Below are 20,210 nucleotides of genomic sequence, written 5' to 3' on the forward strand. Positions count from 1 at the left end.
GGGGAACCCCGCCGTCCGCCGTCAGAGACTATATCAGGTTCCTGCGCCTTCCGAGGGTGTAGTCTGCAGGGATGCGTCATGTACTTGATCGTGTCGATGCCATTGGAGGCTCCTGTTTCATCCGAGCGACAATCCTGTCACGACCAGAGATGACACCCGTCTACCATCCCGCACGTCGGAATGATGATGCAGTGGCTTGGACCGTGCCATTCCAAAGGAACTAGTTAGAGTCTGGGGTCGGGAGGATCCGGACAAGGAGGATCTGCTGTCGCTGAAGGTACCCCGGTCGGTCCAACGAGGGACGGAAATGACGTCGACCAAGATGGTAGGTAGAGAGGCATTGACCTGTCGGGAGGGGTATGGGTTAGGGGTTTGATCGCGACTAGAGAGGTCGTTGGGCGGTTCCATGCAGCAATTAGGCAAGTCAGCCGGGGGATTCGTGTCAGGGGAGAGGAGGAGGAGACATTGGTCTCACGGTCCGAGGAGACATTGGGGCTGATTTGCTTTGTTTTTATATCGATGCTCCGCGCAAGCTGGCACAGTCGGCTCGGACGGGAAGCTCTGATAAATAAACCAAGTAAATATTAATAATTCTACTGGAGACCTCCCTCCCACGGGACCCCCGCGGAGCATAGGTCGGAGCAACGTCCTCCGAGAACCACTGCAGCCCGCCGGAGTATTTTCCTCAGACGAGAAGACGGATGAGAAGAGGGAAAAGGGTGTAGGAAGAAGTCGGCATGAGACACTTTATTACCAGCCTGTACACCGTAGTCGGATGATGGCCAACACACAGGGATCGACACGGACGAGGGTGAATTGGTCGAAGCCGGCTGTTTTCGGCGGTGGAGGATGGAGGCGTCGAGGAATGAACCCAGTACGCCTAGACGGAAGCGGTGGGTTGCTGACAGGTCATATACGGAGGGCGAATACTACCCAAAGGCGTTCTCGTAGTACTATTATTGCGCTGTCTACAGTGTGTCCTGTTGTTCTTCTCGGTGAAGCAGGAGCGACCCCACCGGGACGACATCATTTCCCCCCACCTACCCAATCGGGTTGGACACAAATTCCCCTCCAGCTGCCTTCGCCTTCCTCTTCTTCCCAACATCCCTCTTTCTCTTCTTCTCTTCTTCTTCTCCTCCTCTCTCCATCCCTCTTCTTCTTCTTCCTCCCTCTTCTCTCCCGCATTGATTCGGATTTCCTCCCTCCAGATTCGCAATCATGCCGTACTCCGAACTTGATCAATTGGCCATCAACACGATCCGTGTCCTCGCGGTATGCTTATTCCCTTGCTTCCCCTCCCATACTACTTACTCTCCGCCGTACTCATGATGCCCCCCAGGTCGATGCCACCTTCAAGGCCAACTCCGGTCACCCCGGTGCCCCTATGGGCATGGCCCCCGTCGCCCACGTCCTCTTCAACAAGTTCATGAACTTCAACCCTCAGAACCCCGACTGGGCTAACCGGGATCGCTTCGTCCTCTCGTATGTACTTCAATTGCCCCTTCCGTGCTTCCTCACTAAACATTCCCCAGCAACGGTCACGGCTGCATGCTTCAATATGCTCTCCTCCACCTTTTCGGCTACAAGGTCTCCATGGATGACCTGAAGGCCTTCCGTGTATGTCCCCACCCTTCAGATAGATATCCCCCAACCCTTCTAACATCTCCTAGCAACTCGACAGCATCACCCCCGGTCACCCCGAGGCTCATGACACCCCCGGTGTTGAGGTCACCACCGGTCCCCTCGGTCAGGGTTTCTCCAACGCTGTCGGTCTCGCCATTGCCCAGGCTCAGGTTGGTGCCACCTTCAACAAGCCCGGCTACAGCCTCTTCGACAACTACACCTACACCTTCTTCGGTGATGGTTGCGCCATGGAGGGTATTGCCTCCGAGGCCGCTTCCATGGCTGGCCACTTGAAGCTCGGCAACCTCATTGCTATCTACGACGACAACCACATCTCCATCGGTACGATTAGAGCCTGATTCCACTCCCTCCCCTACAAAGAACTCGGCTAATCCAAGTTCCCCCGTCTCAGATGGTGACACCAAGTGCGCCTTCACCGAGGATGTCACCAAGCGCTTCGAGTCCTACGGCTGGCACACCGTCTGGGTCAAGGACGGTGACCACGACCTCGAGGGTATTGAGGCCGCCATCAAGGAGGCCCAGTCCGTCAAGGATAAGCCCTCCATGATCCGCCTGACCACCACCATTGGTTTCGGCTCCAAGCTCCAGGGTACCGGTGGTGTCCACGGTAACCCCCTCAAGGCCGATGACTGCCAGGGTGTCAAACAGCTCTTCGGTTTTGACCCCAATCAGAGCTTCGTCGTTCCCCAGCAGGTCTACGACCTCTACGCCAAGCATGCCGCTGAGGGTGCCGCCAAGGAGCAGGCCTGGAACCAGCTCGTCCAGAAGTACGCCTCCGAGTACGCCGCCGAGGGCGCTGAGCTCTCCCGCCGTCTCGCCGGCAAGCTTGCCGAGGGCTGGGAGAAGAGCCTCCCCACCTACAAGCCCACCGATGCGGCCGTGGCCACCCGTAAGCTGTCTGAGGCTGTCCTCGAGAAGATTCACGATGTCGTTCCCGAGCTGCTCTCCGGCTCCGCTGACCTGACGGGCTCCAACAACACCCGCTGGAAGAGCGCTGTCGACTTCCAGCCCCCCGAGTACGGCATTGGTAACTGGGCCGGTCGCTACCTTCGTTACGGTGTCCGTGAGCACGCCATGGCTGCCGTCATGAACGGCCTGGCTGCCTACGGCCTCGTCATCCCCGCCGGTGGCACTTTCCTGAACTTCGTCTCCTACGCCGCCGGTGCCGTCCGTCTCTCGGCCCTCTCCCGCGTTCGCACCATCTACGTCGCTACCCACGATTCCATCGGTCTGGGTGAGGACGGCCCTACCCACCAGCCCATCGAGACTCTGGCCCACTTCCGTGCTCTCCCCAACTGCATGGTCTGGCGCCCCGCTGATGGCAACGAGACCAGCGCTGCCTACTACTCCGCTCTGACCTCCAAGCACACCCCCAGCATTCTGGCCCTCACCCGTCAGAACCTGCCCCACCTCGAGCTGTCCTCCATCGAGGCCGCTCTCAAGGGTGCCTACCCCGTCGTTGACGTCCCCAACGCCGCCATCACCCTCATCTCCACTGGTTCCGAGGTCAGCATCTGTATCGATGCTGCCACCTACCTCAAGGAGAAGCACGGCATCACTGCCCGTGTCGTCTCCGTGCCCTGCTTCGAGGTCTTCGATGCCCAGGACAAGGCCTACAAGCTGCAGGTTCTCCCCGACGGCATCCCCGTCATGTCCGTGGAGGCTCTCTCCACCATGGGCTGGGAGCGCTACTCTCACGAGCAGTTCGGCCTGAACCGCTTCGGTGCCTCCGGCCCTTACAAGGATGTCTACAAGAAGTTCGAGTTCACCCCTGAGGGCATCAGCAAGCGTGCTATTGCCACGATCGACTTCTACAAGGGCCAGCCCGTGCGCTCTCCCATCAACCGTGCCTTCCAGCAGATCCTGTAAAGGGCTGCCATTTGACACGAGGTGTAATGATCTCTCTTATGTTTTGTGCTTATGAACCCAAGGGACGATTTGATCCTTCGGGAGAAGTCCCGTGATTCGATGCGTTGACGATTCTTTTTTCCCCAAAATTCCCTTCCAGTTTCGGTTCTGAGTGGCCATGTAGTAGATTTAGAAATGATATAAGAATACCATGGTTCATGTCAGTTGTCTACAGGTTAAGACTAGATGTTCCCCCAGCAAGGATACTCTTCACGTCCTTTCATGCCCAGCAGAGAGACGCCAGAATACACGGTATTATCAATCATCATCATCAGATCATCATCGATTGGTTATCGACCACCAGAGGCGCTTCTAGATAGACATAATGGGGGAAAAGTGTAGGAAAGAATAGGAAGTGGTGTCGAGGAGCCACCCAAAGGACCATAATTACCAACAAGGTAGAAAGAGATAAAAAAAGAAGACAAAAGACCCAAAGAACAAACCTCTCTCTTTACTTTTCTTTTTCACATCTCTAAAGCCTCCTTTTATCTTCCTCACTGCTTAGTTCAGAGCCTTGCGAGCAAAGTTGGGCAGGATGAAGCTGGCGCGGTGGATATCCTGGTTGTAGTAGCGGCAGAGACGCTCCTCCTCCTCACGGGACCAGGAACGGACGGGCTCGCGGACGTTGCGGGAGGCGTCCTTGCAGCAGACCATGAAGCCGATCTGGCCGGAGGGGTAGGTGGGGATGGTGGTGTAGGCGTATTCGGCAACGGGGAAGACCTCCTTGCAGGCCTTCTTGAGATCGGTGATCAGGGAGAGGTGCAGCCATTGGTTTTCGGCTGTACGCGAGAGAACGACGACGAAACCCAAACCGGACCCGTGGCGGGGGTCGCGTGGTTTGGGACGTAAGATCGGTTAGTTTCAAGTTTTGCAACGGTAACCAGTCAGACGGATGGAGGGAGGGATTGGGGTGGGGAAGACAGCAGAACGGGAGACACAGAAAAGAAATGAAACAAGAGACAGAGACAGAGACAGAGAGAGGGGGAGAAGAAGAGAACAGGCAGAGGGGAAAAGGAAAGGCGACGAACAACCTTGTGTGGTGATCACACCGCCGTCACGGAGAGCATCGCGGAGGAGCTCGAAGTAGGGCTTCTGGAAGAGACTCTCGGCGGGACCCTCGGGGTCAGAGCTGTCGGTGATGATGACGTCGAATTCGTTCTGGCGGTTCTTGAGGAACTCGAAGCCGTCGCCGATGTGGGTCTTGACCTTGGGGTGCTGGAAGCCGACGCTCATGCCGGGGAGGTATTTCTTGGAGACGCGGATGACGGCCTCGTCGATGTCGCAGAGGATGGCCTCCTCGACGCAATCGTGCTTGACGACCTCGCGGAGGACACCGCCGTCACCACCACCGATGACCAGGACCTTCTTGGGGTTGGGGTGAGCGTTCATGGCCAGGTGGGTGATCATCTCCTGGTAGCTGGAGGGGATTAATATTAGCGGAGGTCATTCGAGCTGGATCGTGATTCTGGTGGTATCTTGGGCATTGGACATGCAGGCGGAGAGAGGTGGGGCAGGAGGGGTAAGGAAAAGAAAAAAAATAGGATAAAAGAAAATATAGAAGAGATACATACGAGAACTCATCGCGCTCGGTGCACTGGATGACGTTGTCGAGGACGAGAACGGTGCCATAGTCGCTGCTCTCGAAGACGAGGACATCCTGATACTTGGACTTCTCGTGGTGAAGGATCTGGTTGACCTTGAGGTTCATAGCCTGGCCAGGCCACATCTCGGACTGCTCGGAGAACCAGCCATCTAGGAGGTGGTCAGAAGGGATTGAGACGGTGATTGCAGGGGATTGTGAGAGGTGATCCAGACTCGAGGAATTGAGTCTATCAGGGAGAGATTTCACCACGGATTGAATCGTCCAGGTGCGGCGGGGTAGAAGCGAGGATGATGGTGAAGGATGGAGGGGAAACACGAACCCTTGATAGTGGGGTGAGTGATCTCGGACATGGTGACGGAGGGATGGAAGAGGCGACGAGGAGGACGAGGAGGAAGAGAAGAAAGATGAGGCCAACGAGGGAGACGAGGAGATGGACGAGGGAAGAAGAATTGAGCGGAAGAAGAGAAGAAGAAGGATGCGGTGTGGGGGGAATACCACCGTCGTGGTAACATTCAGTATTGGTTTCGCTGGAGTGGTATTTTTCCTTAGGCCTCGTATACCCAGTTGCACTTTGTTCTGTCGCGTGGAGTCTCAGCTGAGAGAAGCAAAGAGAACCCGATTGTCAATTGAATGATAATTTCATTCTTGCAGTGGAGATGTAAGTTGCTGCAGGTCCCTCCATTTGCAGGTATCTTGACGCTGCAAAATTACGAGATCCAACTTTTTCTCCCGATTTTTACCCAAAACGGCGCGACTACCGCCAGGCTCCGCCGCATCCAGAGAACCATACTGCGTACTGTATACCTAGGGAGGTAGATACTTCGCTTCTGGTCATGTACGTGTATATATACATCGCTTAATTCGCAGGTCCCTCTGGAGCTAGCTATCTTGACCTACATAAGAGGGCTAGGTTACTCCTACACTGAAACAAAGATATGGATACTCGAAACAACTTCGATTGCTTCTAGTTACTGTACAATGCAATCACACAGCGTTTTCCTTCACTACTGCATCGGCAGCCACCCGTTGGATATCATTGACCGATTTCAATTTACTCTTCACCACCCTCGGCAAGACGGCCGGGCTTGGAGTTAAGGTACTCGTTTCTAGCCACACGTTAGCCGATGAAATCCAAAATGCACGTTCTTCTACGCTCAGACGTATGGACAGAATGCAAAATAACGGGACCACCAAACGTACCTCTCAACGGCCCAGTTCATGGCAGAGTAGGCGATGAGGAAGGGGGGGACGACGTAGAGCACCTGGTGTCTGAAACGGCGGAAGGTGTTGAAGATGGCAGCGTTGAAGGCACCGGCAAGGGGACGCTGGCGGTTAGGGGACATGGAGTAGGTCGCAATGCGCTGGGGGGTAGGGCAGCCTATATCCCGTCGCGGGCACGGTCAGTTCTAGAACGGGGTAACGGGGCAATGGTATTTCGATTGAACGCCAGGATGATATTCGCGAGCGTCAATTGCGGGCCCAGCGATCAACGGGGATCCCAGGCTCGAATTGATTCAATCGGTGATATGTCACCAGCGGTCTAGGGGAAGATGTCCGGAGATCGTGGTATCGTGGGACCTACCGAGTTCACCCCAGCCACCCATGAAACTATACGCGAACGACTCGTTAGCAATTGAATCCATTTGCCGTGTCAATTTGAGATAAGATGCAATGATATCCGTGCCCATCCCCAGGTACACAACGCCAGGTGATCACACCCTAGCGGATCACGGAGGGACGGGGATGCCATAAAACAACGGCGAAAGGCAGACAGCAAACTTACACGCCGTTCTTAGGATCCAGAGAGCCACCCATGGTGAATGATAGCGAGGCGAGGAGGACGTGGAGAAGGAAGAGCGAGAGGGAGTTGGGGAGAGAGGGAGAGGGAAGAAGTTGGAGGTTGCGGAATGAAGTTGCTTCGGGCCAAAACGGGCCGTCGCTGATTGGCCCTGGTGCTCTCTCCGCGCTAGGCCCTTTCGGGTACCGCCTGCAAAAAGCCCGACATCACATCACCCCAACCTGCCTCGATCGATCCTCGTATCCTCCCCCCATCTTTCACCCCATCTCCATCTCTACCATGGCGGCCAACGGTCTCTACAACCTCTACCGGCTCGCCATCCCCGTGGCCGGCGGTGTCTACCTCTTCAACTCCTCCATCTACGATGTGCGTGGTGGTACCCGCGCGGTCATCTTCGACCGTCTGTCCGGTGTGCAAGACAAAGTGGTCAACGAGGGCACCCATTTCCTCGTCCCCTGGCTGCAAAGGGCCATCATTTACGATGTCCGCACCAAGCCTCGCAATATCTCCACCACTACCGGAAGTAAGGACTTGCAGATGGTCAGCCTGACGCTGCGAGTCCTGCATCGTCCTGACGTCCCGAAGCTGCCGGCCATCTATCAGGTATGTCCGATATGCCTCCTTTTTGTCCCTCTTTCTTGCCGGCCATAACTAACTCCGCTTGTAGTCCTACGGTACTGACTACGATGAACGTGTGCTCCCCTCTATCGGAAACGAAGTCCTCAAAGCTATCGTCGCCCAGTTCGACGCCGCCGAGCTCATCACGCAGCGTGAAGCTGTCTCCAACCGCATCCGGACCGACCTCATGAAGCGTGCCTCACAGTTCAATATCGCCTTGGAGGATGTCTCCATCACCCACATGACCTTCGGCAAGGAGTTCACCCGCGCCGTCGAACAGAAGCAGATCGCCCAACAGGATGCCGAGCGTGCTCGGTTCATCGTCGAACGCGCCGAGCAGGAGCGCCAGGCCAACGTCATCCGCGCCGAGGGAGAAGCCGAGAGTGCCGATATCATCAGCAAAGCGGTCGCTAAGGCCGGAAGCGGCCTGATTGAGATCCGTCGGATCGATGCCACCAAGGAGATCGCCCACACGCTTGCCTCCAACCCCAACGTCACCTACCTCCCAGGTAACGATGGCAAGGAGGGCGGCAAGAACACCAGCCTCCTGCTGGGTCTAAGGAGCTAGACGGTGACCTTCGACTACATAACGTTCCATTATCATAATCTCCGATCTCCCCTTCGTCTGTACTCTTTTATCTCTCCCCCGTGTTTCCGTTTCACTGGATGGATCTTGAGCATGCATGATCTCCTGGCGAACTGATGTCGTATGGCTTGTTTTCTTTCTTCACTTTTTGTGTCCCTGGGTCCTTTTGCTTTTCACTTCAACGTTTATCCACTTGTAGCAATAGCATATCCATTCCGCTCTACATACAGAGTTACCAATACCAAAACATGAACTGACCATCGTGGTATCATATCATCAATCCGTCAATCAAATGCAAAACAAACCCCCACCTCACCCGTCAATCCGACGGTAAATATGCACCTGGAACCGCATATCCTCTAACCCAGCCCCCTCCCCAACATCATACCGCAACCGGGCCGCCTCGCGCCTCCACCACCGCGAGTCCTGCGAGAGCACCTTCTCCCACTTCCCGCTTGCAACCGAAAGAAGCGAATGATCCAGCAAGAACTTCATCGGGTACTTCCGCTCCTGCACCGCAGACTCCGTCGTCTCGCCCTCACCCTGCACCTTGCCCTTCCCAAGCTTCAACGTCGAATAACTCCCGGGACTGTCCACAACCAACAGCAACGTCCCAGCCTCGAGGAGGTCCGTCATGCGCAGCAGGAAGCCCGTAGCTTTTGCCATCGACGTAGAGAAGAGCTCGTTCAGCGTGAACATGAGCGTCACCATCGCCGTGGCCGCGCCCTCAACCCGCAGCACACTCTTCAGTTCCTCATCAGAGACAGACAGCACGTCGGCGCGGCGGAACCGCACGCTGAAGTCGCCTTCATCATCGCCCCCTCCCGCTCCTCCTCCCAATTCTTGAGAGGTGCGACGATACAGCGGCGCAGGATGCGTCTTAGACGCCTGCACATCGGCAGACCGGATCGCAAACGCCAGACGGTCCACAACACGCGACCAGTCAGCGATGTCAACCGCCGTGACGGTAACCGTAGAGGGGCCTGCTGTAGCCGCCGACGTGGGGGTAGCGTCGGCGGCGGCATCTGCCCCCGTCTCCTCCTGTAGGGAAACATCGGCGAGGCGAGCAGATAGCCTCGCCTCGTCCATCGCATCCCTCCAGACGGCAGCCAGGGCGACGATTTCGGCGCCGGCGCCGCCTCCGATGCAGGCGATATGCTGGGGAGACGAGTCTGCGCTCGGGACGGCCTGCATGACGGCTTTAAAGACGCCGGCGTAACCGAGGGCGCGCGCGGCGCTCCACCGCAGCGCATACGCACAGAGGAGATCGTCGCTGGCGTCGGTGAAGGCCGAGTCGAAGTCGCGGTTGTACAGGTGGGACTTGATGGTCTGGATGAGAGACTTGATATCCAATGGGGGATGGGTTGCAACGTGGCTGTCGGGGCTATGCTCCTGTCGCCAGCCGTCGCCGTCTGTGGACAATAAGCCTGTTTTGAAGACATTCAGGAGGAGTTGCTGCAGGGTCAGTGGGATGGTTGCTGAGAGGTCGATCTCGCTGTCGGGCTCCTCAGGTGTGTTGCTGCTGCTGGGCTGCCGGCGAGATGATGTCTGCGCGGATTTCTTCTTGTCTCTTTTGGCGTCGCGCGCATTGTGGTCTTTGGTGGTTCTTCTTGGGTTATTCCTAGGTGCTCCCATTGCGTCTTGGGGTTTTCTTATTCTATAGAGTGGTCTGTTACTCTATAGAGTAAGATTGGCACTGCAGGAATATATCTTTGCTAGTGTTGAGGTTCTCCGAAGCCCGCCATTCCGCTGGAGCGTCACCGCCTTCCGTGAAGGATAGGGCTATCTATCAGGGTATATGAAAACCAACTTCAACGCTTCTACATGCTCTAGGAAATTGTGATGTCGGTTGCCGCAGGTGTGTAACTGCTTACATGATTTACTTATCACGAAACGTGTAGCCCTACCGGGGAAAGTTCCCAGTCCTGATATATTTTCAAGGAGAGTAGAGTATGCCTAGGCCTGACATTTCGTCTGAGTGAACGACAATCGCACATAAATATCCCGTGAACAGAAGGTGGCACTGGTCGCCATAATCCCAGACAATTAAGGTATGAAAAAGAAAACTGGCTCAGAGCGACGGAAGAGAAGGAAAAAAAAAAATCCGAAGACAGTCCATAAAGCGCGACTGGACATTAACGAGAGACAAGAACAATGACAAAAGAGTTTCATACTCTTACGCTTGTAAGCACATATCAAGAAAGAGATTCGTCAGTTATCCCAACAGAGAAAAGAACAGGTTAAATGCGATGTAAAAGTAGGAGATCTTCCAAAGACCGTGGCGAGCAGATCGTGAACGAATTGGCTATGTACAAAGGGGTCTCGTGCTGCGACTCCTGGTCGACTCATGATGGATGTTCTTCCCGAACAACATCTCCAGTCAACCGATCCTTGTCTTTGGTTCTCCAAAAGTGCATGAGACGGCTGATTCGGCGGCCTTTCTTCCTCGCCTTCTCAGGGTCGTCGCTTGGGGGCTTCTCTTCGTGGCTCAGCTTGCTCCGTTCTGAGGGAGGTCCGGCTACAAGCTTGGAAAGACTGGCCAGACTGGAGCGTTTGGAGCTGTTGGGTTGGCTAGAGCGTCGATGTACAGCAGCAGAGAAGGAAGCCGAGCGATCAGTAGAGAGCCGAGGACGCTGGAAGAAGTTCGCCGAGAATCGGTTCAGAGTATTCGTCATTGTTGATGCGCTGCTCGTCAGAGAAGGCACATCTTCGACAGACGCGTGAGGGAAATCCATTAACTGGTTATAAGAAGGATTGGAGAAATTACGATCGGTGGATGGTGTGGTAACCGAACGAGGCGCATCAGAGGATAGAGTGAAATCCGGCGAAGGAAACGAAGAGTTTGAAAGGGAACTACTCCCATGGAGGGAGAACTGCGGTATGTTGGGCGTCAATTCCAGAGGCGAGGTAGCCGGCCGCTGGTCAGCTGGCGTGAATCGCGGCGAGATATCAGGACTAGGCGGTATCGGAATTTTTGGAATCTTGTGATGCCAATCCTGATGGCGCTCCGTGGGATCAATAGCGCCCCCTGGGTGGCTAGAGAAAGGGTTCTGAGCATTTTGCAACTCTTCAGCGGCGCACCTGTCCTCGATTTTCCGAGATTCTTCTGTTTTGGAATCAACATTGGCGGGGTTCGATGGGCTCGATGGCTCATTGTCCCCAATCCCAAGACCGGTGTGAGAGTCAGTGGTCTGAACAGATGCGCGATGCGTCAATGTATCGGAGCTCTCTTTGCTGTGCAATGACTGTTTGTCGGGTTCCTCTGCTGAAGTGGAGACTGCCGCAGTCGACGCCTGACCATTGCCGTCCTTGTCAGATTCACTCGTAGCTGCCAAGAAAGCATCCTCTTCTTCTTCGTAGAAAACATCAGGATTCTCCAGAGCCAAATTGCTAGAGAGTCGACTACTGGCCAGGAAACTGCGGTCGAACGGGGGCAAAGCAGGGGCGCTTTCTGCACGCCGATGATACCGCATCTCCGGTCCAATGAATTCACCTCGCCGCCCACCGCTGTACATGCGCCTGGTTGCTGCTGAGAAACCACTCTCGGCCACATTGCGGGAGCCCATATCTGGTGTGTTGAAAGGGCCCAAGGCTGCATCCAGATCGATAATTGGGCTAAGCGTATCATTCTGCTGCGTATCCTGTTCATAGAAGCTTCTGGGCTTCCAGGAGTTCTCCAAGCTTGGATGGGGTTCGTCATCTGCGGCGTCAAACGATCTTGGGGCATTCGGGTTGGTTGGGGTTCGGATTACGACGATATTATCATCGTCGAAATCAACATCCAACCCAGAGCCAAGGTCCGAATTCGTCCGTGTTATAACAGGGGCAGGAACTTCTTCCGGTTTGGAATCAGAAACGCCTTTCTTTGGTTGCCGTTTGCTTTTGCTTTTACCACGAGTTAAGATTGCACCAGCCCATGATCGTACCTTCTTTTGACGCTTCTTAGCCTTGGACCGTTTCTTCGAACCAGACCCTGGGTATCCATGCTCATCGAAGGACGCGTCCGAGTCACCATCATCCGAGGACGAATGTCGAGGGTCTGCCCACGAGTTGTCGCCCATATTATGCTTCCGAAGCGCAGCATCGAGGACACCCGAGGAAAGGCTCTTGCGAAAGCGAGAATGTCCTGTCGCGGATAGTGGCCGTTTTACTCGAGACATATCGTCAGATCCGCTGTTGGCGTTTACGCTCAGCATCAACGATGCATCCGCAGTTCTGGGACGAGGCTTGGAACTCTCGTTCTGCTCCACATGCTGCTGGGGCCTGGCGGAAGGACCAGATTCGTCACTATTTCTAGTGTTTGTTTCTGGTCGTATAGTCGCTGTACTCTCGGAATCCTTCGATGTGGCCTCGGATAGGGTATGTTCGACCGAGAGTGGGCTGATTGGACTTTCCGGTTGCGGTGGATGAAGGGTTTCCCCATTGATAGCGATCCTGGGAGATGCAGGTGGTGTCGGTCGACCTAAGCTGATTGCTGAATATGATACGGGGCGCCTAATACTGTCAACTCGATGTTGATTCTGGTTCGTGTCGGTGGGTGTGCTGGGCGAATTCCCGGAAGGCTTGAGGTCTAAGGCATTGGAAATCGCGGTCAAGTCAACACTGGAAATGGCCGCCGAGCGACGGTGAGCATGACGGCGTCTCCCAGGACCACCCGCACTGAAACCAGGTCCTGGTGGCGGGAGGGTAGGGGGAGCGGGCCCAGGAGCAGGTTCAGAGGTCTCGTTATTATCCTTATTCGTTTCCACGTCCCCAGGAGTGACTAAGCGGTCATTACCGATGAATTCACTGCATCGTCGACGGTGCCCGCCCGGTCGATTCACTGGAGGAGTTGGGATGGAGGGTTGAGAGGTGTTGGAGGCGCCCGGGTTGAAGGAGAAAGCAGGAAGAGGTGCGGCACTCCTGGCTTTGGGCTCGGGAGTCTGCGCGGTGGTATCTGGGTCTCGTGCCGGAAAGACGAAAGGAGGGTTAGGTAGTGGTGAAGACATGGTCAAGCTACGGCCGTGTGCCGGTAGAGGCTGAGGTGCCGTATCCAGAAAGTGAGAGAACGTTGAAGTGGTTTGAGGTTGTGGGGGTAGCGAAATTGAAGCCATGATCGGCGAATGTCACCAACCTCAAAACTCCAGATGACCCAACCAACGCTGTGGCAGAGATGTTTCACAGTTGATGTGATCCGGACGCGCGGAGACCTCCAGACCAATGTGGCTTTCCTACGACAAACGGAAAGCCCAACTTTGTCTGGAGGTCTTCAGATCCGCAACAAACTCATCGATTTTCCAAGCCGCAGTCCACCAAGCCGGCAGAGGGGTGCGCTGAGGATCCTCGGATTGGAAGGATAGAAGCGGACGCAACAAAGAAGAAATGCTTGTTGAGTGGTACCGGAAGAAGAGTATTGGACAACCGGAAGTGACCTTCAGGCGAAAAAAAGGTCGAATAGATCGTATAAATATGGGGCCTGGCGATTGTTTATCGGGACGAAAGCAACGGTACGGGTAAGGAGCGGACGGCCAGAGGAAGGCCACGGAGTAGTCGGAAGGGTTCAAAAAGAACGGCGAAGAGAAAAGAGTGTCAGAAAAAAGGTAGACGAAAGAAGAGAAGGAGGAGAGAGAGAAAGGGAGAGGGGAGGAGGAGGAAGAGGAGGGAAGTCAAGAGGATCAACCTGGGGGAAGAAGGGAAAATGAAGTCGAAGGGGAGAAGAGACAGAGGAGAGGAGATGAGTGAGTATTAAGCTAAAGCCGGAAAGTTACGAGCCATCCCCAAATGGTCCTTAGCGCAGTTAGTCAGAAAGGTTGACTTGCAGGCGGAGTGGAGAGCGGTTGCGCAATGATTGGCTGGCGCCACAGAGGGGCCGTCCCCGTACCGGCCAATACGGATGTATTATTACGCGCGAACCGATTGGCCGCCGGAGCAGGATGGGGTTGGAAGAATAATAACAACAGTGGGTGAGTTGATATGGAGTTATGGATTCGGATGGAGTTCGTCTATGATCTTTGTCAATCGGTTGAAGAGTTCCCCATTCTCCGTGTTCCCAGTGGGTTCTCAGGGATACGTCAGGTAGTCCGATGCCTACGAAGAGCAGAAAATCATCCCTGACTCTCACCGGATGGATGCGTCTCATTCCGTTTGCTAATTCCATTGTCTGCGGTCCATTGGGCGTTTGGGGAATTGATCGGGGACAAGGTGCCGTTCGGGATAAATCTAGACTCTCGGAAAGGTGTCTCTACCCAACGGGAGGGAAGCTCTTCAATCGTCAATCTCATTGTTCCTCTCACTGGAACGAATGTAAGACGTCATGAATGCTGAGTTGCCACCTACAATACGAGATCCACCCCTGGATCGAGGAAACCAAACGGAGAAGGGTTAAAAGCAGGATAGCGGTGAGGATTGGAGCCGGAACACTAGAGACGACCATGAAGTTCGAGGACGAAATAACTAACAGTTGTCAACAATGCGCGGTATTTGGACGTCGATCGTTCTCAGTTTCGTCTGATGATGCAAGCACGGATGCCTATGAGAAATCAACTGAACATCTCTACAGCGGCAATCATAAGCCCCCTGGAGCCTGACTTCCGGCTGTGCATACACCACAATAGTAATTTGATTATGTATTTTGATATTAGAATGGAGCATGATTTTCGCAGGATTATTACTGCAGCTGCAAGTGGTTCCGGAGAAAAGAATGCGCTCCCAGGCATCCATCAACCCAAAGACTCCGTTCCTGAGCCCACCCACCAATCAGCGGACCCGGTGGGGATATCGAAATCTCGCTTGACTCGGGGCAGTCCCGCTGGGCTAACTGTGTTGGGGTTAGTTTAATGAACGCCATCCAGTGATCCCTGCCAAGTTGCCAACCCGCTTGACATGTCCTGACCAGGGGACTGGGAGACTGAAACACCGTCCCGTCCGGATTCAGAGATAATAATAGAACCCATTGTTGGGATTCTTCTGTTCGGATGTCATCACCAAGAATTACGGAAGAAAGTATTTCTTTGTTCTTGGTCAGATCCATGCCGTGTTGGTCCCAAATAGATCGACTCCTTTTCAGTCTGGAAGAGGCTGTGCTAATACGGAGTACTCCGTAGTTACCCAATACTTCCCCCCTTGTCAAACGCCAACTGGGGTGACCAGCGCCCCTCCTTATTGGTCCCGCCAAACGAATCCTAGAATTGTCCATGTCCATGTGTTTCAATCCTTTGACGCTCTAACGCAACTCGGACGAACTCGCATCCCCCGACTTCCTGTCCTTCCTGCCCATGTTCCATTTTAGGAACGCTGGCGCGGGAGGGTGCTCCAGCGAAGAGGTCTCAGTCATCTATCTCGAACACTCAACACCCGTCCTGATCTCTTTTTCACCCGCCTCAAGCGTCCCCTGTTCTCTGGGAAGATCGCCAGTCTAATTTGGCCGGGGCCGTAGAGTGGCACGGACCGGCTTCAGCTGGGCCTCTTGTCAATCCTCCCCATGGCTCGTCTTCGTCAGAGTTTCCGCCGTACAGCCAAAGCATCTGGACGTACCGCCATCGTACTCCAGAGTACATAAACATGGGCCCCATGCATCGATCACATGGCGAGCCGCTGCATTCTTGGTGGGAAACTTTCGTAGATTTAATTCTACACTTTAGCATGGTCTTGGTTCAAATAGTCTGTTCAGCTTGAACCTAATTGACTGCCAGCTGGCAGCCCAGCTGGCCTAACCTAGTATCACCCATAAACGGCCCGGGGAGCCTTATCTTCCATCCAATCCAGCAGATTCTCCCGAAACGACCCATGTGGTTGTCGTTTCGGCTATCCATAAACGCACGCCACGGCCAGGCCTCAACCCATCTATAATTGGTTCCGGCTACCATCTGATATCAGCCGCAGGCTTGCTGTCTGACATGAATTGATCTGGCATACATCCTGTACGATAAGCTGCATGATCCAATCAACCCTCCTTTTGGCCATTTGTATTCCATAGGGTGTTTCCCCCGCCGAATCATACCCCTCGCTTCGGCAGCCAAAATAAACCATTGCTTAGAATAAACGAGATCCACATTTTCATGGTATGAATTCACTAGTACACGGTCAAAGAATACAAATAAAGGCGATCATCGTCAAGGGGCTATGGGAGCAGTGGCTTATTACCACCCTGCTTCGTCTAATCAGGGATCAATATCATATGTATGTGCACTATATTAGGTGGAGGACTCAATTGATGACTCTGATGATGACATCTGCAGTTGCATACTTCTTTACAATTCCAAGTCAACGACATGCATTGATGTGGACACCACACTTTGTTGTGCAGCGACGCAAGACAATCAAATTAGATCGGAGAAAATAACGTTTCCGGTGAGAGATGAGACTTTGCGTACTGCCCACCGACCGACCACCTTGCAGAATTACAATACAATAAGCCTGGGTCAATGCAAGGGCGTGTCTCCGTCACCCATGGCAAACCACTGCGCCGCCACCGTTCAAGTCCGTTCGGTCCTCGAATACCGAAACCCTGGGAATATGCATATTTACGGGACAACACTATTTCACGTCCCACCAGGCTGTGTATCTCCCGCCCCTGTGGAATTGATTTCCATCTCCCCAGGGCGAATCTTCCGACCCATGGTTCACAACGGGAATCCTTCTCTTGCGTTCCAGAAAATCCTTCTTCTCCCATGGAACCCGCCGCGCTGGAAATCGATCGATCCACCCGGACTTCGGCTGTGGAAATTTTCTTCCTTTCTACGGCGTACGCCCTAAGAATTGGTAGTTTAGATGGACCCTGCCGGTGTGCCCAACTTTCAACCCCTTGCGGAGCGGCCATATCCGATCGTTTTTCTTGTCATGATGTCAGTCTGCTCGGCGCTTTCACTGCATATGTCATAGGTGTCCACGGTTCACGGAGGCGCTGTTTTGCGACAACATCTGATGAGGCTTATGGTCCGACGACCAAGGGAAAACCAACGGTATCTGCAAGGAGCAAGTGATGGAAGAATTTTTTTCATTGCATTGAGCCATTGATGGAATGAAGGATTTTCTGCAAGGCAAGTCCACAAACATAGGCTCGTCCCTCCTATTCTCCACCTGCGCACTCGGAGGTAGCACTGCGTTTGAAGGGATTTTCCGCTCCCGAGTACACGGTCAGCTTGTCTGCCCCTATCTTTGACCGTCTGTCATGCACACATTGGTATGTAGTGCCGCATACTGCGTACAAGTCTAACCAGGACCCTCACTTGCCCGATGTCCGGCACCAAGCACAAGCGGGTCCTTAGTGCCATTTTCTCGGCTCCAAGACCGCATTGTAGTAACGTCGGCACCAATGGCATCTGGTTGCCCACATAGTGCATTCGCTGAACTCCGAGACCTGCGCATGAGAAGTTCTGCAGTGCGCCAGCATGTAAACGAGCAGTCCGAATCGGGTCTTTTAGCCTTCTGGTACCTGGTCATTGTGGATTGTAATTGTTCATAATCTTCTGTAGAATTGCGAAGCGAAGACGGTTTGCATAGTTGGCCTCGGAGGAGTTGGTTGGTTGCTTTCATACGATGATCCTATACTTCGACCATTCCAAGCCCGGTCCTCTTGGACCAATAACGGACACGTCCGATTGGAGGAACTAGGCTTCACAAAAATGGATAGTTCTGGTGGCGGAAAATATCGTTCACACATTATTCCTCGAGTTTCTGCCACCGGTGGTTGAGCCCGCTCCCGTCAACACCCCTAAGTGGCACGACAGTGTTTCTCCCTTAAATGGGAGGCTTATGGCATGTGCCGCAAAAGCCAGTGCATTGGGTTTGATAGTTACCTGATATAGTTATAACATCTGCCTCTCTGGTTATAAATATTTGTTGAAGAGCGTACTCTACAAGTGCACTGAAAGTCTGTTATCCTCTCTCAACACTCCAGCCTCAAACTACCAACGCTGGTCTTAATATGTGCACCTTCAAATCAGGGTATTCACTTGTCTAGCATCTCTGTATGGCGGTCCCAGCTGCTAGGTCGCCACGGCGGATACTTTCCAGAGGAAAACAGATCATAAACCAGCTCTTCATATTTCTCTATTTTGCTCCAGGGACTCGAATGGACCTGGCGGTCTGTAGGGCCAATAGCCAGTCATCATCATATAATAGATAGAGCCGAAACCGAAATACCGGGAGACGGATTTTTTCAGGAGCGAAAGTATCTTGAATAGAATGAGGCGATAAATGATGTTGCAGAAACGATAAACAGAGAAATAGTGATTACAAGTACAGGTCAACTGAGATGTATTAGAAGGGAGCTTAGCGGTGAACAACTCGAGGAGTTGGAATGAAAAGAGGTTCGGACTAAACTAATGAACCAACCCTATGCATAGGCCAATCTGTTAATCAGCCTGTAGCGTTCCGTATGGAGCTTGCTTAACCAGCATTATTCTTGGGTAGCTTAGAACGATAGGAAAGCCCAACCTAAGGTGAGAATGAGGTAGGCACCGTAGGGCAGTAGATGAGTAGCCAGCGGATTGGCTACAATAAGTCATTTTGTCAAGTAGCCAACTCTGCATCTTAGCTTCACATAGCCTACCTCCTTCTGCTGGTAGCTGATACAACTAAATAAGCAGCTCTTTCCATGCCTTTTGTTCACTGATCAATACAGACAGCCCGGAACACCTCAAAAGTTGAAACCGAAGCCGGAGCTTTAAAACCTCACGGGCATAAGGGATCTGCCCCAAAGGATATGGAATACAAAGTATGGATCCAAGTCCACTAGACGGCAATGTCACGCGCTGGCATAAGTCATATACATACGTGTGGAATATCACATCATTAACTTTTTTTCCCCATATATCTTCGAATTGGCCTACCCTTCAACTGCACTGGGAGAGATAGCTAAAATAACAACTAACGAGGCTATAATTAGGCCAGCGGCGACGAATGCGATCAGCGCTACGCTGCCCCGACTGGCCGGGAATTTGCCCCGAATGATCCAGTACTGACTTTCGAAATAGCGATGGAACCCGACCACCAGTATCAGTATAGCCACTCCGATAAAGGTCGTCCCGAGCGGTTTTCCTATGCTTCGGAGTCGTTCTGAAGAGACGGAGGCTTTGACATTTGATGTATCATAGAATCCGGATGAGAGGAGAGGAGGAAATGCTTGAGTTGAGATGTCGGAACCTGCAGCTGTCGGGCTGCTTGCCGACGATGACAGACGGAATAACTGGGTAATAGCGATTCCGAGGGAGGCGAACGCAAGAGAAGTTCTCAGCCATGCTAAGAATGTTCGTTCTGTCGCGTGGGGGTGAGATAATTAGCCAAAGAACGGACCGCAAAAAGGAAACAAAGACACTAACCCAGGGCGAGATGGTCACGGGCAACACTGCCCTTATTCTCTAATTCTAGACTGCCATAGCGATCGGCTATTCGACTGTACCAGGATGCACGCGGCTCATCCGGGTCTGACCGTGTATTGGGATTCCTCTCGTCCCCCGATCCAGGGCCTGGCTGCGTGGAAGAACCCTTGACGCGACCATTTCCAGCCTCTGAATTTCGGTTCTGCAGGCCGTCCGTGGAGTTATAGCGACGCCTCGATGTGTCGGAGTTGCTCACAATGGGGGTAACTTCGTTGACGGGCTGTGGCTGACTTGGGTCAGGCGCCGCAAAGGATCGATTCTGTGCAGCGAACGGCGACATGCGTCTGTGTGCATTCTGAGACGAATGGGGAGATGGAGATCGATGGGTGGGCGGAGGATGCTCAACATTTTTGGCGTAAGGGGAGGTCAAATCAGAAGATTCCATGATGGCGTGCTCGCTGATATCGCTGGGGGCGTGTTTGCCGTTCTGTCGATGAGATTTAAGTGGATGATCGGAGTACCCCAGCTTTCCGAGTGGGGGGGGTTGGATATATGAGTCGTTCGATCGGGGAGAGAATGCTTTCAGACGACAGAACCATCAGATAGCACGACAGCGGCGAAAAGAACCTCCCCAAATGCTGTACTCACAGTCGAGAAAGGAATGTTCATATGTAGACCAGGCATTGGGTGGCACCTCAGCTGGTCCGTAGCCGGGGAAGCGAGAGCCGAGCAAGAAGAGATCAGATCCATAAC

General features: G+C 53.6%; 8 protein-coding genes across 8 annotated transcripts; 3 read left to right on the forward strand and 5 right to left on the reverse strand.

The window, feature by feature from the left end:
• Positions 1-950: 950 nt before the first annotated feature.
• tktA (transketolase tktA) lies at positions 951-3,729 on the forward strand. The gene is made up of 5 exons (XM_073688861.1): positions 951-1,272; positions 1,340-1,482; positions 1,533-1,617; positions 1,671-1,965; positions 2,036-3,729. Exons 1-5 carry the CDS (start codon positions 1,219-1,221, stop codon positions 3,511-3,513), a joined length of 2,055 nt encoding a protein of 684 aa, XP_073550611.1. The 5' UTR covers positions 951-1,218; the 3' UTR covers positions 3,514-3,729.
• A 324-nt stretch (positions 3,730-4,053) lies between these two features.
• Positions 4,054-5,505, reverse strand: BDV59DRAFT_191724 (spermidine synthase; the record flags this gene model as incomplete). The annotated part of the gene is made up of 4 exons (XM_073691940.1): positions 4,054-4,331; positions 4,584-4,969; positions 5,124-5,304; positions 5,475-5,505. The coding sequence occupies 4 exons, from the start codon at positions 5,503-5,505 to the stop codon at positions 4,054-4,056; spliced, it is 876 nt and encodes a 291-aa protein (XP_073550612.1).
• Positions 5,506-6,091: 586 nt separating this feature from the next.
• On the reverse strand, positions 6,092-7,056 carry BDV59DRAFT_173269 (ubiquinol--cytochrome-c reductase subunit 8). The gene is made up of 4 exons (XM_073688862.1): positions 6,939-7,056; positions 6,738-6,763; positions 6,356-6,533; positions 6,092-6,261 (listed from the first exon to the last, which is right to left on the reverse strand). The coding sequence occupies exons 1-4, from the start codon at positions 6,968-6,970 to the stop codon at positions 6,207-6,209; spliced, it is 291 nt and encodes a 96-aa protein (XP_073550613.1). The 5' UTR covers positions 6,971-7,056; the 3' UTR covers positions 6,092-6,206.
• A 136-nt stretch (positions 7,057-7,192) lies between these two features.
• Positions 7,193-8,417, forward strand: phb1 (prohibitin subunit PHB1). The gene is made up of 2 exons (XM_073688863.1): positions 7,193-7,556; positions 7,621-8,417. The coding sequence occupies exons 1-2, from the start codon at positions 7,233-7,235 to the stop codon at positions 8,137-8,139; spliced, it is 843 nt and encodes a 280-aa protein (XP_073550614.1). The 5' UTR covers positions 7,193-7,232; the 3' UTR covers positions 8,140-8,417.
• BDV59DRAFT_173273 (25S rRNA (uracil2843-N3)-methyltransferase) lies at positions 8,418-9,852 on the reverse strand. Its single transcript, XM_073688864.1, has one exon. It carries the CDS (start codon positions 9,790-9,792, stop codon positions 8,470-8,472), a length of 1,323 nt encoding a protein of 440 aa, XP_073550615.1. The 5' UTR covers positions 9,793-9,852; the 3' UTR covers positions 8,418-8,469.
• A 167-nt stretch (positions 9,853-10,019) lies between these two features.
• On the reverse strand, positions 10,020-13,887 carry BDV59DRAFT_173274 (putative cell wall proline rich protein). The gene has a single exon (XM_073688865.1). It carries the CDS (start codon positions 13,248-13,250, stop codon positions 10,503-10,505), a length of 2,748 nt encoding a protein of 915 aa, XP_073550616.1. The 5' UTR covers positions 13,251-13,887; the 3' UTR covers positions 10,020-10,502.
• A 2,653-nt stretch (positions 13,888-16,540) lies between these two features.
• Positions 16,541-17,614, forward strand: BDV59DRAFT_173277 (uncharacterized protein). Its single transcript, XM_073688866.1, has one exon. It carries the CDS (start codon positions 16,560-16,562, stop codon positions 17,115-17,117), a length of 558 nt encoding a protein of 185 aa, XP_073550617.1. The 5' UTR covers positions 16,541-16,559; the 3' UTR covers positions 17,118-17,614.
• A 664-nt stretch (positions 17,615-18,278) lies between these two features.
• BDV59DRAFT_173278 (uncharacterized protein) lies at positions 18,279-20,157 on the reverse strand. The gene is made up of 2 exons (XM_073688867.1): positions 19,458-20,157; positions 18,279-19,392 (listed from the first exon to the last, which is right to left on the reverse strand). The coding sequence occupies exons 1-2, from the start codon at positions 19,900-19,902 to the stop codon at positions 18,965-18,967; spliced, it is 873 nt and encodes a 290-aa protein (XP_073550618.1). The 5' UTR covers positions 19,903-20,157; the 3' UTR covers positions 18,279-18,964.
• Between the last annotated feature and the right edge of the window lie 53 nt (positions 20,158-20,210).

This window comes from Aspergillus ambiguus (genome assembly GCF_047715705.1).
Source record: "Aspergillus ambiguus strain CBS 117.58 unplaced genomic scaffold BDV59scaffold_6, whole genome shotgun sequence".
NCBI lineage: Eukaryota > Fungi > Ascomycota > Eurotiomycetes > Eurotiales > Aspergillaceae > Aspergillus > Aspergillus ambiguus.

Excerpts from the sequence above, each read along its gene's own strand:
- tktA (XM_073688861.1), top strand. The coding sequence starts at position 1,219 with ATGCCGTACTCCGAACTTGATCAATTGGCCATCAACACGATCCGTGTC. Across the intron at positions 1,273-1,339 it reads ACACGATCCGTGTCCTCGCG|GTCGATGCCACCTTCAAGGC; the intron begins GTATGCTTATTC and ends GATGCCCCCCAG. Across the intron at positions 1,483-1,532 it reads CGGGATCGCTTCGTCCTCTC|CAACGGTCACGGCTGCATGC; the intron begins GTATGTACTTCA and ends AACATTCCCCAG.
- BDV59DRAFT_173269 (XM_073688862.1), bottom strand. The coding sequence starts at position 6,970 with ATGGGTGGCTCTCTGGATCCTAAGAACGGCGT. Across the intron at positions 6,764-6,938 it reads CTGGATCCTAAGAACGGCGT|TTTCATGGGTGGCTGGGGTG; the intron begins GTAAGTTTGCTG and ends GTTCGCGTATAG. Across the intron at positions 6,262-6,355 it reads ATGAACTGGGCCGTTGAGAG|AAACGAGTACCTTAACTCCA; the intron begins GTACGTTTGGTG and ends ACGTGTGGCTAG.
- phb1 (XM_073688863.1), top strand. The coding sequence starts at position 7,233 with ATGGCGGCCAACGGTCTCTACAACCTCTACCGGCTCGCCATCCCCGTG. Across the intron at positions 7,557-7,620 it reads AGCTGCCGGCCATCTATCAG|TCCTACGGTACTGACTACGA; the intron begins GTATGTCCGATA and ends CTCCGCTTGTAG.
- BDV59DRAFT_173273 (XM_073688864.1), bottom strand. The coding sequence starts at position 9,792 with ATGGGAGCACCTAGGAATAACCCAAGAAGAACCACCAAAGACCACAAT.
- BDV59DRAFT_173274 (XM_073688865.1), bottom strand. The coding sequence starts at position 13,250 with ATGGCTTCAATTTCGCTACCCCCACAACCTCAAACCACTTCAACGTTC.
- BDV59DRAFT_173277 (XM_073688866.1), top strand. The coding sequence starts at position 16,560 with ATGCAAGGGCGTGTCTCCGTCACCCATGGCAAACCACTGCGCCGCCAC.
- BDV59DRAFT_173278 (XM_073688867.1), bottom strand. The coding sequence starts at position 19,902 with ATGGAATCTTCTGATTTGACCTCCCCTTACGCCAAAAATGTTGAGCAT. Across the intron at positions 19,393-19,457 it reads CCGTGACCATCTCGCCCTGG|AACGAACATTCTTAGCATGG; the intron begins GTTAGTGTCTTT and ends CCCACGCGACAG.